Source organism: Gymnoscopelus microlampas, assembly GCF_963454915.1.
Source record: "Gymnoscopelus microlampas genome assembly, chromosome: 5".
NCBI classification, from domain to species: domain Eukaryota; kingdom Metazoa; phylum Chordata; class Actinopteri; order Myctophiformes; family Myctophidae; genus Gymnoscopelus; species Gymnoscopelus microlampas.
Window position 1 is genome coordinate 56,584,323 of NC_139942.1, and position 15,437 is coordinate 56,599,759.

The window sequence follows — 15,437 nt, forward strand, 5'->3', positions numbered from 1 at the left end:
TAGCCCAGATAACAAGAATGCGGTCAGTCTTTATAGGACAAGAACAGGACGTCTAAAGGGGTTATTCCAGGGGTGATGCAACTTTGATGATGGAGAGGGCCACTATATTTCCACACTCAGTCCAGAGGGACACATTGTATATACTGGCAGGCAGACACCTCTTATCTCTGTATTTTAACTTTGTTCTATCTTCGCCATTCTATGTCACACAAAAGTAGCAAAAATAGCTGATCTACAAGCTCAAAACATGTCGCTGTGCGACGTGTTTTGAGCTTAATCGCCCGCCTCTCATTGAAACAGAATTACATAGGCGCGTTGGCCGCTTGCCGTGTGAAAGGACCTTTACACTTATTGTGACTCTTGTCATTACTGGAGGTAAAGTACTTAGGTACTGTAATACAGTACTTAGGTACTGTAATTAGTAGTGTTGATTTTGTCAGCAAATGATCTGATCTAGTTTTAATGAAGACAACTCTCCTACCCGGATACTACCGTCAGGAGAAGGCGTGCTCAAACTCAAGGGGATCTTGAGGAGTAGTCTCTTTGGATTAACTGGGTGCAGATTCGTGATAATACATGTAATAAAGGAACATCCGCACTCTCTTCAGTTATATTCTTGGTTTATTTTTTAGGGTGAACAGCCGCAGCAGACAGTCTATCTGGAGAAACGGACGCGTTTCGGCACGTCGGCCTTCCTCAGCGTTTCAAACTAGAATACATCAAACAGGATGTGACATACAGTATATAGCTATGCGATAGTGTACAGCTGATTCTCATTGGTGAATACAATTCACTTGCAATTCATAGTACTATTGGTGTTTACATTAAGCATTACACATAGTATTTGTTTAGTAAAAATATTCTTAAAGTTTCCACAGATTCCACAACCAGAAACATCAATTCATAGAAAACATTTCATAGAAAACAATTCAATAACAACTCTTCATTCAGTCCCTTAGGGAACTCGGTATTTAATGCATGGATCCAGTAAGCCTCCCTTTGTAATAGGACCCGGTCTCTGTCCCCACCTCTTCTCAGTGGGTTGACCACTTCTAAACCTTGAAATCTTAGTGTACATATGTCATGTTTAACCATATTATAATGCCTGGCAACAGGGGACTTCTCGTCTTTGTTTCTAATATTACTCTTGTGCTCCGTAATTCTGGTTTTTAATTCTCTTTTGGTCTTTCCCACATAGCAAAAACCGCAGGGGCATTTTAAAAGATAAACTACATATTTTGTCTTACATGTAATTCTCCCTTTGACTTTAACCATTATGAGGGTGAGAGAAAGAGTCTCCTGTTATCATGGCATTACAATTAATACAACCTTTACATGGGAAATTCCCTGAGTGTATAGTAGATAAAAAGTGTTGTGGTTGAATATACACATCATTTTTTATTAGTTTATCGCTTATATTGTTTGCTCTCTTGTTTGCAAAAATTGGGGGGGTGGAAAAAGCTTTTCCTACCACTGGGTCACTGGACAGTATGTGCCAGTGTTTTTTGACCACCTGTTTAATGGGTTGGGAGATAGGGGAAAATGTAGTTGTCATAACTATAAGTTGTCTGTTTAAAGCAAAAGAAGATTTAGGAGCAAGGAGACCGGTTCTATCAAGGGGCTTGATTTTAGACTTACTATTAGTTAAAATATTTTCGGTATAACCTCTTTCTCTAAACCTACTGCACATTTCTGTAGACTGACCATCAAAATCAGATTCACTGTTACAGATTCCTTTAAGTCTTAACATTTGGCTATATGGTAACCCTCTTTTTAGACTAGAAGGGTGATAGCTAGAAAAATGAAGATAGTTGTTTCGATCAGTCTTTTTACGGTACACTGTTGTCTGAATCCCTCTATTTGTTTTTTTAACACATACATCTAAGAAGTTAACAGTTTCTTGACTGGCTTCCAAAGTGAACTTAATGGAGGGTAATCTTGAGTTCATGTAATCTGTAAACTCTTTCAACATTTCAGAAGTACCACAAAAAATAAAAAATATATCATCAATGTACCTAAACCAGCCTTAGTACTTAACTAACGTAACTTGGTACTAAAGGGGTTGTCTTTATACACATAGTCTTCTTCAAATTTACCCATAAACAAATTCGCATAATTTGGGGCGAATGGGCTACCCATTGAAACACCTTGTTTTTGGAGATAGAACTCATTGTCGAAATTGAAATAATTTTTTGTAAGGACCACATTGGCCAAGTTCATGATAAGGTCTGTAGGAGGTGACTGGGTCACTCTTGACTCCATATAATATTTGAGGGCTTCTAAACCTTCTTGATGAGGTACATTTGTATAAAGGCTGGTTACGTCCATGGTGCATATATATTCAGAATCTGAGATATCTCCTAAGGACTTTAACTTGTTTAAAAGTCAGTCGTGTCTTTTAGATAAGAAGGCAAATTAAACACTAAATCTTTGATGTGATAATCAATGTACTGTGAAATAGGTTCGGTCAAAGAGCCTATACCTGCCACTATAGGGCGCCCGGGGACCGGAGGTTCACAACTCTTATGTATTTTAGGCAAAGTATATAGAATAGGGCGTACTGGGTGTTCTCTGAACATGAATTTGTATTCATCCTTGGAAATGATTTGGTCAGACAAAGCTTTGTCTAGTGTACTCTTAATTTCTTTAGAGAAACGAATAGTGGGATCACAGGATAACATACTCTAATACTCAATGTTGCTCAATTGTCTATTTATTTCCACAATATATGACTCTCTGTCTTGTAGAACAATAGCACCTCCTTTATCCGCTCTACGGATGACAATAGATTGGTCACTGGATAGGTCTTTCAAAGCTAGCCTTTCTTGTGGTGACAAATTCAAATGACAATGGTTAATGGGTTCTATGGGGGAAAGTAAGGAAAACACATCTTGGTCAATCAACCTACAAAAAGTGTTCACAGAAGCATTAAGCATAGGGGGAACAAATGTGCTCTTGGGTTTAAAGGTCTTCGTCACGTGACTGTCTCTTATTTCTTCTGATCTCCCCAGTTGGGGAGAAAGGGGTGGGTTGACAATGTTACTGTCCTTGTAAAAGAAGGCTTTAAGTTTTATCGATCTGAAAAATTTGAAAAGTTCCACTTTTGTAGTGAATGGATCCGCCTTTTTAGACGGTACAAATGATAAACCTTTAGAGAGGACAGTTATTTCATTAGGATTCAGATGTCTACCCGATAGGTTGATTATGTTGAAGTCGTCTTCTAGGTTGGTGGTCCTTTTGGCCCGCTTGTGTCCCTTACCTCCCCGTCGTGTTGGTCTTTTGTTTTTGATCTTGTTGCTATTAGGCGCGGTCCCAAAAAACGCGGCCTGTTGGCTGCGTCTTCTGCTCCCGATTCTTCTGAAGTCATGCTGCTGGAAGGAACGCCGTGTGTTGCTCCTTGTTGTGTCCTGAATGGTCTCCGTGCCTCTCCGCCGGACAGCCACTTGTATACTTTATCGTCTCTGTAGTCGAATGTGTCTCGTCGATATTTGTACAGTTTATAATCCAGTAGTTCCTTGTGATACGTGTCAATTAAAGTACTGCACTGTTGGTCTATGTCTTTCAGTTGTTGGGCACCAAACTTTGTTTTGATGTCCTTTTCCACTTGTGAGATTTCCACCTGGGTGGTGGTCATTTCCTCATTGCAGTGTTCGATGATTAACAGCATTAGATCCAGCGAGCACTTATTCAGAACTTCACACCATTTCTTACAAAAAGTCTTACTGTTTCTGCCCAGTGTGGGCTCTTTGTCCATTCGCAGTCCCCGTGGGATTCGTTTAGTCCTCCAATATTGGGACAAGGTGGATCCATGCAGAGTGTAGCGTATGTCTTTCTTCTTTAGGGCTTCTAGCCTCTTGGATAAGGACTCGACTGAATCGAACAACTGGTGTGTGGATTCTTGTGGAAACAGAATGCTCTCTGAGTCAGAGTCTGAATAGGCAAACGTAGAGGCTCTTGCCTCCGTGATGTTGTCTATGTCTTGGAAAGACATGCTGCTGCGTGCGGCGAGGAGCGACGCCTCAAACAATACAATGAAGACAACTCTCCTACCCGGATACTACCGTCAGGAGAAGGCGTGCTCAAACTCAAGGGGATCTTGAGGAGTAGTCTCTTTGGATTAACTGGGTGCAGATTCGTGATAAAACATGTAATAAAGGAACATCCGCACTCTCTTCAGTTATATTCTTGGTTTATTTTTTAGGGTGAACAGCCGCAGCAGACAGTCTATCTGGAGAAACGGACGCGTTTCGGCACGTCGGCCTTCCTCAGCGTTTCAAACTAGAATACATCAAACAGGATGTGACATATATAGCTATGCGATAGTGTACAGCTGATTCTCATTGGTGAATACAATTCACTTGCAATTCATAGTACTATTGGTGTTTACATTAAGCATTACACATAGTGAACTTGGCCAATGTGGTCCTTACAAAAAATTATTTCAATTTCGACAATGAGTTCTATCTCCAAAAACAAGGTGTTTCAATGGGTTTAGGTACATTGATGATATATTTTTTATTTTTTGTGGTACTTCTGAAATGTTGAAAGAGTTTACAGATTACATCAACTCAAGATTACCCTCCATTAAGTTCACTTTGGAAGCCAGTCAAGAAACTGTTAACTTCTTAGATGTATGTGTTAAAAAAACAAATAGAGGGATTCAGACAACAGTGTACCGTAAAAAGACTGATCGAAACAACTATCTTCATTTTTCTAGCTATCACCCTTCTAGTCTAAAAAGAGGGTTACCATATAGCCAAATGTTAAGACTTAAAAGAATCTGTAACAGTGAATCTGATTTTGATGGTCAGTCTACAGAAATGTGCAGTAGGTTTAGAGAAAGAGGTTATACCGAAAATATTTTAACTAATAGTAAGTCTAAAATCAAGCCCCTTGATAGAACCGGTCTCCTTGCTCCTAAATCTTCTTTTGCTTTAAACAGACAACCTATAGTTATGACAACTACATTTTCCCCTATCTCCCAACCCATTAAACAGGTGGTCAAAAAACACTGGCACATACTGTCCAGTGACCCAGTGGTAGGAAAAGCTTTTTCCACCCCCCCAATTTTTGCAAACAAGAGAGCAAACAATATAAGCGATAAACTAATAAAAAATGATGTGTATATTCAACCACAACACTTTTTATCTACTATACACTCAGGGAATTTCCCATGTAAAGGTTGTATTAATTGTAATGCCATGATAACAGGAGACTCTTTCTCTCACCCTCATAATGGTTAAAGTCAAAGGGAGAATTACATGTAAGACAAAATATGTAGTTTATCTTTTAAAATGCCCCTGCGGTTTTTGCTATGTGGGAAAGACCAAAAGAGAATTAAAAACCAGAATTACGGAGCACAAGAGTAATATTAGAAACAAAGACGAGAAGTCCCCTGTTGCCAGGCATTATAATATGGTTAAACATGACATATGTACACTAAGATTTCAAGGTTTAGAAGTGGTCAACCCACTGAGAAGAGGTGGGGACAGAGACCGGGTCCTATTACAAAGGGAGGCTTACTGGATCCATGCATTAAATACCGAGTTCCCTAAGGGACTGAATGAAGAGTTGTTATTGAATTGTTTTCTATGAAATGTTTTCTATGAATTGATGTTTCTGGTTGTGGAATCTGTGGAAACTTTAAGAATATTTTTACTAAACAAATACTATGTGTAATGCTTAATGTAAACACCAATAGTACTATGAATTGCAAGTGAATTGTATTCACCAATGAGAATCAGCTGTACACTATCGCATAGCTATATATGTCACATCCTGTTTGATGTATTCTAGTTTGAAACGCTGAGGAAGGCCGACGTGCCGAAACACGTCCGTTTCTCCAGATAGACTGTCTGCTGCGGCTGTTCACCCTAAAAAATAAACCAAGAATATAACTGAAGAGAGTGCGGATGTTCCTTTATTACCTGATCTAGTTTTAGTCATAGTCTTTTGAATAAAATTCCATTTAGTTTCAGTCATATTTTAGTCATCTGAAATGTTTTAGTTTTAGTTCAGTTTTAGTCGACTAAATATCATAAGATTATAGTCGACTAAATCTACAGTTGATTTCGACTAAATTTTTTTTTGGCGGTGCCTTGATGGCGTCGTAATGGCTGATTGGATGCTGAAAATAGCAGATCTACAAGCTCACAACACGTCGCAGTGATCGAGCGCAACACCCGAGCGCAACCAAACATAAAATTGTCTTTTAGTTCTACTGGATCTCTTCTCCACTAGATCCCTCACTAACATTTTAGTCTAGTTTTTATTTGTTGACGAAATTGTCAATATATTTAGTCTTAGTTTTAGTCATCATAGCTTAGTTTTTATTTAGTTTTTGTTAAAGGGGCTACACCATGAATTAAAAAAAAATATATTATATATAAATATTGCCCCCTAATACGTTTTAAACAGGTTGTAAGCCTAAAAAACACCCAGATATTTTTTCTCACAATCTGACTGTCTGTCATTCCAAGCTTTTTCAGCTGCAATACCAAAACGTCCTATTGGGCAGGGGGGAGCTACTGAGCAATTCTGTCTGGCCATCGTCAATGCAAAATCTGTGCAAGTGACATCACTTGCACAGCCATTCTGAAATGGCCTGTTCAGACACGCCCATTCAGGAAATCCATGAAATGAGCATGAATGACTGAATGTTAAAGAAAAATATTTTTTTGGGTACAAGAGACACTGGGGAGCCCAAAAAATACTAAAAACCTAAAAAAAAATGAAATTCATGGTGTAGCCCCTTTAAGTTTTCATCAGTGAAAAAAGGTAGTCGACAATAGTTTTAGTCGACGAAATCAACACCCCTTAGCTATAGTCTACATCATTGGTTCTCAAAGTGGGGTCCGGGGACCCCCAGAGGTCCTTGAGGGAGTTCCAGGGGGTCCCCAGCTAAATGATGGCTAGTTAGGAACCAAATGGACCCTTATGGGTCTGTAACTCTGAGAGTGTACAAATGGAACCAAATGGACCCTAACGGGTCCATTTGGTTCCATTTGTACATTATTTAACTAATTTAACTCTCAGAGTTAAATTAACATTGATTTTACAATATAAATTGGGGTCCCAGAGATAGAAATGCCATTAAATGGGGGTCCGTAGCATAATGCATGTCAAACTGGGGGTCCTTGCAATTAAAATGGTTGAGAATCACTGCCGTAAAAATCTTCTCTTATGGGGCGTCCCTGGCATATCTTTTCAAATGGCCGTCCGCGGGCTAATAAGTGTCAATTTGGGGGTCCTTTACGCGAAAAAGGTTGAAAACCACTGCTCTACATTGTGACACGTTGAGTCATTTGAAGGACGAGTAATCCGGAATTTGGTGAAGTTGAAAAGGATCAATCTGGAGATCAGGGTTGATCTAATGTAATGTTGTGGCTCACCAGAGTAAGATGGATTACCTTTTAGAACAAACTGGCCCGGGTTCTACGAGAGGCTAAGCCAAGCTCACAGAGAGCCGCCATGCACGCTGCCTGGATCTCTGCATGGAGCTGTCTGTCAGGCCGACTATAAGACAGCGGGGGTCCCTGGTCCGAGTTGTTTAGCCCTTTGAGACCGGGAACGCATCTCTGTCATTCTGTTTTTTTTTATTTCTTAGACTTTTCAAAAATAGCAGATATACAAGCTCATAGCGCGGCACCGAGTGCCGCCCTATGAGCTTGTAGATCTGCTATTTTTGTGGAGCTTGTTGATCTCAAATCTCAAATCTTTGCTTTTTTTTTTGGGTGGGGGGTCCCTGGAACAAAATATTTTCAGACGGGGGTCCGCGGCCAAATATATATCATTTTGGGGGTCCTTGACATGAAAACGTTTGCGCACCACTGATATTATAGCAACATATGTAAAAAAAATAAAAAATAAAAAACGTTAGAAGACATGTGTAGAATCCCCCCAGAAGGAAAGATTTGAGTCACAAATGTTCCCTTTAAAAAATATATATATTCAAAGATTTGTACACATTTTCCACGATTTTTCCCCAAAAAATAGCAGATCTACAGGCTCATAGCTGTGTGAGCTTGTATATCTGCTATTATTGAATAGCCCAAAGAAATGTAAAACACATTGATGTGTTCCTGGTTAGAATGGATTAATCATAACAAGTGTGGACTTTCTGGCTTCTCTAAGCCTCATTCCCTCCTCATTCCCTCCTTCTCTAAGCCTCATTCCCTCCTCATTCCCTCCGGAATTTCCTTTCCCTCAGAGCTCTCACTCCAAACACCGCTAAGGAGAGAGAGAGATAACCGCTTTATGTGTCTAACACGCTGAGCAATGCACACGGCATCTAAAGCAGGGCATGGTGTGAAGACAACCATAACTTATATCACCACTTTTCTAAGTTTTTCGTCGTTCCTTCACCTTAGGTAAATCACCGAAACTAAACAAATCATTTAAGCCAGGGGGGTCTTCAACGTTTTCAGGCCAAGGACCCCTTGGCTGAGAGGGAGATAAAGCAGGGACCCCCATTATATATTGTATAAACTATGTTTTTTTGTCCCCATAGATTTCATAGGCAGCTTCATAGACTTGTGTCAGAGCACTATCATGTTGGATTCATGTTGATGTGTATTTACAGACATGTAACCATGCACTTAAACAACACGTTGCAAATCTGACCTTTCACTCTGTACTTAGTCTGCTCTTTTCCCCCCCTATACCAAACTACTTTGCCGAACATAGTAGATCTGCTATTTTTGGCTAAAGTTCTCAGAACAGGGATGCTTGGTTGAAGTGGTTAATGTAAAAATTACACAAAGATTCGGCGGACCCCCCCCTGTAGTAACTCTGAGGACCCCCTAGGGGTCCCGGACCCCCTGTTGAAGTACCTTTTTCATAACAAGGTCCATTATTTATTGGGCGTTTGAGCCACAGAACCACCATTTGATGAGATTTAGACTCTCAGACCCAAGACTTATTTTGTTATCGTTGGATAAGATTTTGTCCACAATTCCATCCATGTTGTATTGATGTTGTACCAATAGGAGAGATAACAGGCAAACGTTGATCAAAATAACAATTCTTATACATTCTCTAATTGTGCTAATTAATACCGTACATTGATCCATATTTGGGGAAGGTTTCAGCTTGATTCCATTGACTTCCACGCATTTCACATCGACGTAGGGATGGGCAATATATCAAACATGTGTATGTAAATATTTTGCACAAAGCACAAATAGCCATCCACACAATATCATCACAATATCGATATTGAGGTATATGGTCAAAAGTATTGTAATATCTGATTTGTCCAGTCCTACGGTACATACAGTTTAACGGTTTGTACGATCTGGTCATTCGGACTGAATAACATGCACCTCTGCTGGCCTATATGCATGGATTATTGAATCATAACTCTTACTATAGAATATTACATGTGCAGAAGAGATTTGCACTGGAGCAGCTCGGACAGTTAAAGCCCTTTTATTCAGGTGCTAGCACAATAAAGAATGACTTAATGTATATATATATTTATAGAGGAACATCGAAAGATGGAAACGTCAGTCATTATTTATTGTATACGAGCACCTCAATAAAAAAGTATTTAAATAAAAAGCAAATTTTACACTTTGGCTATTTTTGAAACATCTAGAAAATGTGTGCACATTAATATATTTATATTATTTTAAAGCGAACATTTTCAACTCAAATCTTTGCTTCTGGGGGGGTCCCTGGAACAACATATTTTGAGATGGGGGTCCACGGCCAAATACATATCATTTTGGGGGTCCTTGACATGAAAAGGTTTGAGCACCACTGATATAGAAGCATTGGGTTTTTCAGAAAACAGGATTTAGAAGACATTTTGCAGAGTCGGAACGATCAGGCCTCAATGGGTTAAGAATATGACATATTAGTCTAAATGTCTCTTAATTGAGGCATGTTTTGCCATCAAATACTGAAGTCATAGGAAGGGGCTCCTATTTTTATCTTGCCCTCCGATGAACTGAAAACATTGTTCAGTGACACACTGAGCGGTTTGGACGGGGTGACATAACAAGCTGTCATCTCTGATTCCTGATCTGCAAATACAGAAATATCACAGAAACACCATGATCTGAAATGAACTTTTCATCACGGTCAACTCTGGATATTCTGGTCTTGCACAGTGGTGTAAAGTACCTAAGTACATGTAAGTACACTACTTAAGTACAATGTTGAGCAATACTCCACTACATCTCAGAGGCAAATATTGTATTCTTACTCCACTTCAATTATTTGAAAACTTTAGCTACGTTTTACTTGGTGGATTTGGATTATTATCACAAAACATACTTAACCCCTTCAGCCCTATACATTCCGGCCATTTGAAAATAGCCGATCTACAACCTTACATTGTGAGCTTGTAGTTCTGCTATTTTCAAAAGTCTTTTTTATACATTTTTACATTTGAAAACTTGTGAAATGAGACATTCTGCATAATGAGTACTTTCTACTTTTGGTACTTTAAGTACCTTTTGATGCCAATACTTTTGTACTTTTACTCAAGTATATGTTGAATTCCGGACTTTTACTTGTAACAGAGTATTTCTACATTGCAGTATTGATACTTTTACTTAAGTAAAACATTTGAGTACTTTTTCCGGCGGTGCGGTGCTGGCTGTCCAGATAGTGAGGGAGACAGCATACTGTGTTATGTCTGCTCACATTTACTCTGATCAAAGATCAGACTCCATTACTCAACTGTGTTTTTTTTCCTCCACTAGTTCCTCATGTGAGGGAGGGCATTCTGTGGCAAGATATGGACCAATCCCTTTCTACAATTTCCAAAGGAATCCGTCAAATGCTGCTTCAAAGGTTCAGTATGTGTTCTGATCCTGTTAAGTGTGCGCTTTTTAAATCATTTTGCACTCCTATGTTTACAGCCTTCTTGTGGTGCTCATACAAGAAGGGTAGTATGCGGAGGCTTAAGGTGGCATACAATGATGCCCTGAGGATTTTACTTAAGGTCCCTAAATGGCATAGTGCCAGTCACTTATTTGTGACCTGTGGTATCCACACTTACGAGGCTCTCTTAAGACACTCCATGTATGGTAAATGGTGCATTTATAGATCGCTTTTATCCAAGGTGCTTTACATAGATTGTGCATTACATTAACCCATTCACACACACATTCATACACCGATGGCAGAGGAAACCATGCAAGGCACCAACCTGCTCATCGGGAGCAATTAGGGGTTCAGCGTCTTGCTCAAGGACACTTCCACACTAACTCTGGGGGAGCGCCCCAGCCCGGGATCGAACTGGGAACCTTGCGGTTTCCAGTTCACTCTACCCAGCCACTCTACCCCTGAACAGTATTATTGTATAGCCAATCCTGGGAAAAGCTGTCTCCGGTACTCGTCCAGGCTGCGGAAACACTGGAGAGCCAGCCTATATGTGTGATTTTATGTACTTGTATGGTATGTAAGCTGTTCATGTATGTGCTCTATGGACCCCCTGAGTGTCTGGAATAAAGTTTGAATTGAATTGAAATGCAGTGAAAAACTGCAGACTGCAGACGAGACAGACAGAGGATACAGACGAGACAGACAGGAATCTCACCTATCAGGCGACTCCGGGTCGAAGCAGGTCTTGTGCACGTCCGTGACGTCCGGGTCGCAGCAGTCCCCGTCGTCGTAGTCGTAGTGGATGCTGTTGCACTCCGGGTTGCACGCCCCGGGCCGCCGCTTCCAGTCGTAGCAGGGCCCCAGCCTCAGGCAGTCCCCTCCGTCGTGGCCCGTCCGCGGGTGGTCGCACTCGGGGTCGCACTGCCGGTTCCCGATCTTCCCGATGCGACAGTTGCTGAGGATGAACCGCCGTCTCAGGGAGGAGTTCCGCACGTCGTGCACGGCCAGGTCGAGGGTGATGTTGTACGGGCGGAAGGCCTCGGTCAGCGCCCGATGCTGGAGCTCGATCTGGGCCTGAGTGGGACCGTGGACGGTAAAAAGAATGGACAAAGTGACGCCATTGGTTTCTACAGACCGTAAATGAAGCCTATTTTTCAGCAATTTCAAATCCGCCAACTTTATATATCGCGTCATATCGCGTCATGTCCTATGACACCGTAAATGGATGCTATTGGTTGGGTAGCTTGTCAATCAAGAGCGGGGGCGGGGAATGCATGCTATTGGTTGTGTAGCTTGTCAATCAAATCATCCCGCCCCTCCTACAGCAGAGGTTCCCAACCACCGGTCCGCGGACCGGTGCCGGTCCGCGGGACATGTCCCGCCGGTCCGTGAGAAGACACCCAGGAATTCCTAGTTCAGTCGTGTTTTTTTTTTTTTTTTATCATTAAAGTTATTATTTTAAACAAAGCCCAATAATCATTTCAACCCAGCTGCGCATCTATCCTTAACATATCACAAACAATACAAATATATAATGTGTATAAAACAAATAGTGCTTGTAGACGTAGATCGATTATTTTCGTTGCGCGAGGCGGCGCCCAAGGACACTGAGGTATAATGTCTTCAGCAGCAGCGTAGTAGAAAGAACAGATCTGCAAGCTCACAACGCATTGCATCAGGGGGAGTTGTTTACAGCTGTTTAGCTTGTAGATTTGTTCTCCGCCCGACGCGTGCTCCGTAACGTCACTTAACAGCGCCAGACCAGTGTTGCCATGTCCGTTTATTATAAGCGACTTAAAACTCAAAATATCGCCACACGTGTCAGTGGCACGCCTCGCCTTAGCGGAGTAACCAACAAAGAGTGAAGTTGCTTGTAAATATTAATAGGTTGAAGTTTTTTTTTTAACAGCCCATGTAGCCCAGGTTTAAAGTATGTGGCCGGCTGGCCGCTTCTTTTGGCCTTGTTTTTCTTAGACCTGGTTGCTTATTTCTCTTTCAATCTCTGGCAACACCGCGACTGACCACAATGCGTTATCATAATAGTTGAAGTAATTATCAAAAAAGATGCAAAAGCAGTCAACACTTCTTCACTGGGCCCACCAAGGCAGATAAAAGGCCAAATGAAGGCGAAAAAGAGGATGAAGGAGCTAAGAAAAAGAAAAAGTCCACGTTCAATCGCAAATATAACAGCTCCTACATCCAATACGGATTCACCGCAACAGGTGATGAAGATGCACCGGAGCCATTGTGTGTGTTATGCGGGAATACGTTGGCTATATTTGGTGGCAAATAGAATTGCTAAATTAAAGAAGCCTTTCGACATTGGAGAGAGCTTGATACTTCCATCCACAAAGGACATTTGTCGAGAAATGTTTGGGGAATCTTTTGCTAAGAAAGTTGGGCACATTCCTCTCTCTGATAACAAAGTAAAAAGGAGAATTGATGATATGGCTGAGGATGTTGAGACGCAGTTATTTGAAAGGATTCGTGCATCTCCATGGTATGCTATTCAAGTTGATGAGTCAACTGACGTGGAAAATAAGGCAATATTACTTGCTTATGTCCGTTATATATACAAAGATGACTTGCAAGAGGATGTACTGTGTGTTTTGTCACTCCCAACAAAAACGACTGGAGAAGAAATCTTCAAAGCCTTGCATGAATATGCTACTGATAAACTGGACTGGGCTTTCTGTGTTGGTGTGTGCACTGACGGTGCTGCGGCGATGACTGGCCGCCTGTCTGGCTTCACAACTAGACTGAAGCAGGTTGCCCCGAATTGTGAAGCCACTCACTGCATCATTCATCGGGAGACGCTGGCAAGTAAAAAAATGTCCCCCGAGTTGAACACTGTATTGAGTGAAGTGATCAAGGTAATCAACTTCATAAAAGCGCACGCGCTTAACACTCGTTTATTTGAGCAAATATGTGAAGAGATGGATGCAGACCACAAGCGGCTCCTTCTACACACAGAGGTTCGATGGCTATCCAGGGGTAAGGCCCTTAACAGAGTGTATGAACTACGACAGCCGCTGCAGGTGTTTCTTACCGAGAAGGGCTCTGACCTGGCCAAGCACTTCGCAGATGAAGACTGGGTTGCAAAACTGGCGTATTTGTGTGATATATTTACACATCTGAACGAACTGAATCTGTCGCTCCAGGGGAAAATGACAACAGTCTTTAAAGTGGCCGACAAAGTGTCTGCTTTTAAATCCAAATTAGATTCATGGGCAAAACGAGTTGACAAAGGTGTCTATGATATGTTCCATACATTTGCCGATTGTGTGGGAGAAAGACAACGCAGACCCCTATCAAAACTGCTGAGCAACCACCTACGTTCGCTGTCAGCGGAGTTCCAGCGCTATTTCCCCCCCCAAAAGGACCCGAGGACTGGGAATGAATGGATACGTGATCCCTTTGCCTCCGACGCGTCAACTCTAACAATTGAACAAGAGGACAAACTGCTGGAGCTAAAGAATGACGGAGGATTAAAAACTTTTTTCACGTCGCATTCTGTCCCATCCTTCTGGATTAAAGTGAAGACGGAATACCCCGAACTATCCACACTAGCACTAAAGACCTTGTTACCTTTCCCGTCTACGTACTTGTGTGAGGCTGGCTTTTCAGCCATGACAGCCAAGACCAAGTTTAGAAGCCGATTGGATTGTACAAATACACTTCGTTTGTCTTTGACCTCAATCACACCACGCTACGAACTGCTTGTATCAGGGAAGCAGGCTCAGGTCTCCCACTAGTGGTGAGTTATTATTATGACCAAAGTTGTTTCTGCCTGCCTGTGTATGTGATACTGTTTTTCAAATCACTAATTAATTACTACTACTATGCAATGATGTGATGTTGCTATACTGTTTTTCAACGTGATGTCAAATCACTAATTAATTACTACTACTATGCAATGATGTGATGTTGCTATACTGTTTTTCAACGTGATGTCAAATCACTAATTAATTACTACTACTATGCAATGATGTGATGTTGCTATACTGTTTTTCAACGTGATGTCAAATCACTCATTAATTACTGCTACTATGCAATGTTGTTTGTATTGGCGAGTGTGTCGTCTCTCTGCTTTTAAGCTGTGCTGTATTTTTTTGCTATTGGTGTTGCGTGCAGTATGTTGCAAGACAGACTGTATTGACATGAGCGTGTCAAAGCTTATCCTCGCCGGGCCTACCGACAGCGGTAAATGTTGTGTTGTTGTTCGCGATTGTGGCTTGTGTCTCTGCATCAGTTGTACATGTTTTGTATTTTCATACTGTTGGAGTAAAAGTCTGTTATACACTCTCAGACCGTGTCTTTCTTACATTAATAATTTAGCCCCAACTGGCAGTGTATAACACGTGTCTAGATAGAAAATGTAATTGTAGCCCACCCATCATATATGTGACATATATGTGACATATATTTCCTTGCCGGTCCGCGAAATTTTTAAGAACTGGCAGCCGGTCCCTGGTATCAGAAAGGTTGGGAACCCCTGTCCTACAGCATTCCCTACTTCAGAGGAGGGCAACTTTGTAGATGGTGAGGGCCACTAAATTTCCACACTCACTCTGGGGGCCGCATTGTTTATCGGCACTCTC

At 41.3% G+C, this 15,437-nt stretch overlaps 1 protein-coding gene across 1 annotated transcript in view; it reads right to left on the reverse strand.

The window, feature by feature from the left end:
• The window catches only part of pappa2 (pappalysin 2), a gene marked incomplete at both ends in the record, with an annotated part of 195,099 nt that overhangs the window by 164,344 nt on the left and 15,318 nt on the right, over positions 1–15,437 (reverse strand). Inside the window, one exon of the mRNA XM_084057019.1 lies at positions 11,552–11,910. Within this exon, the coding sequence (XP_083913145.1) occupies positions 11,552–11,910 (359 nt within the window). The remainder of the gene's footprint in view (positions 1–11,551; positions 11,911–15,437) is intronic.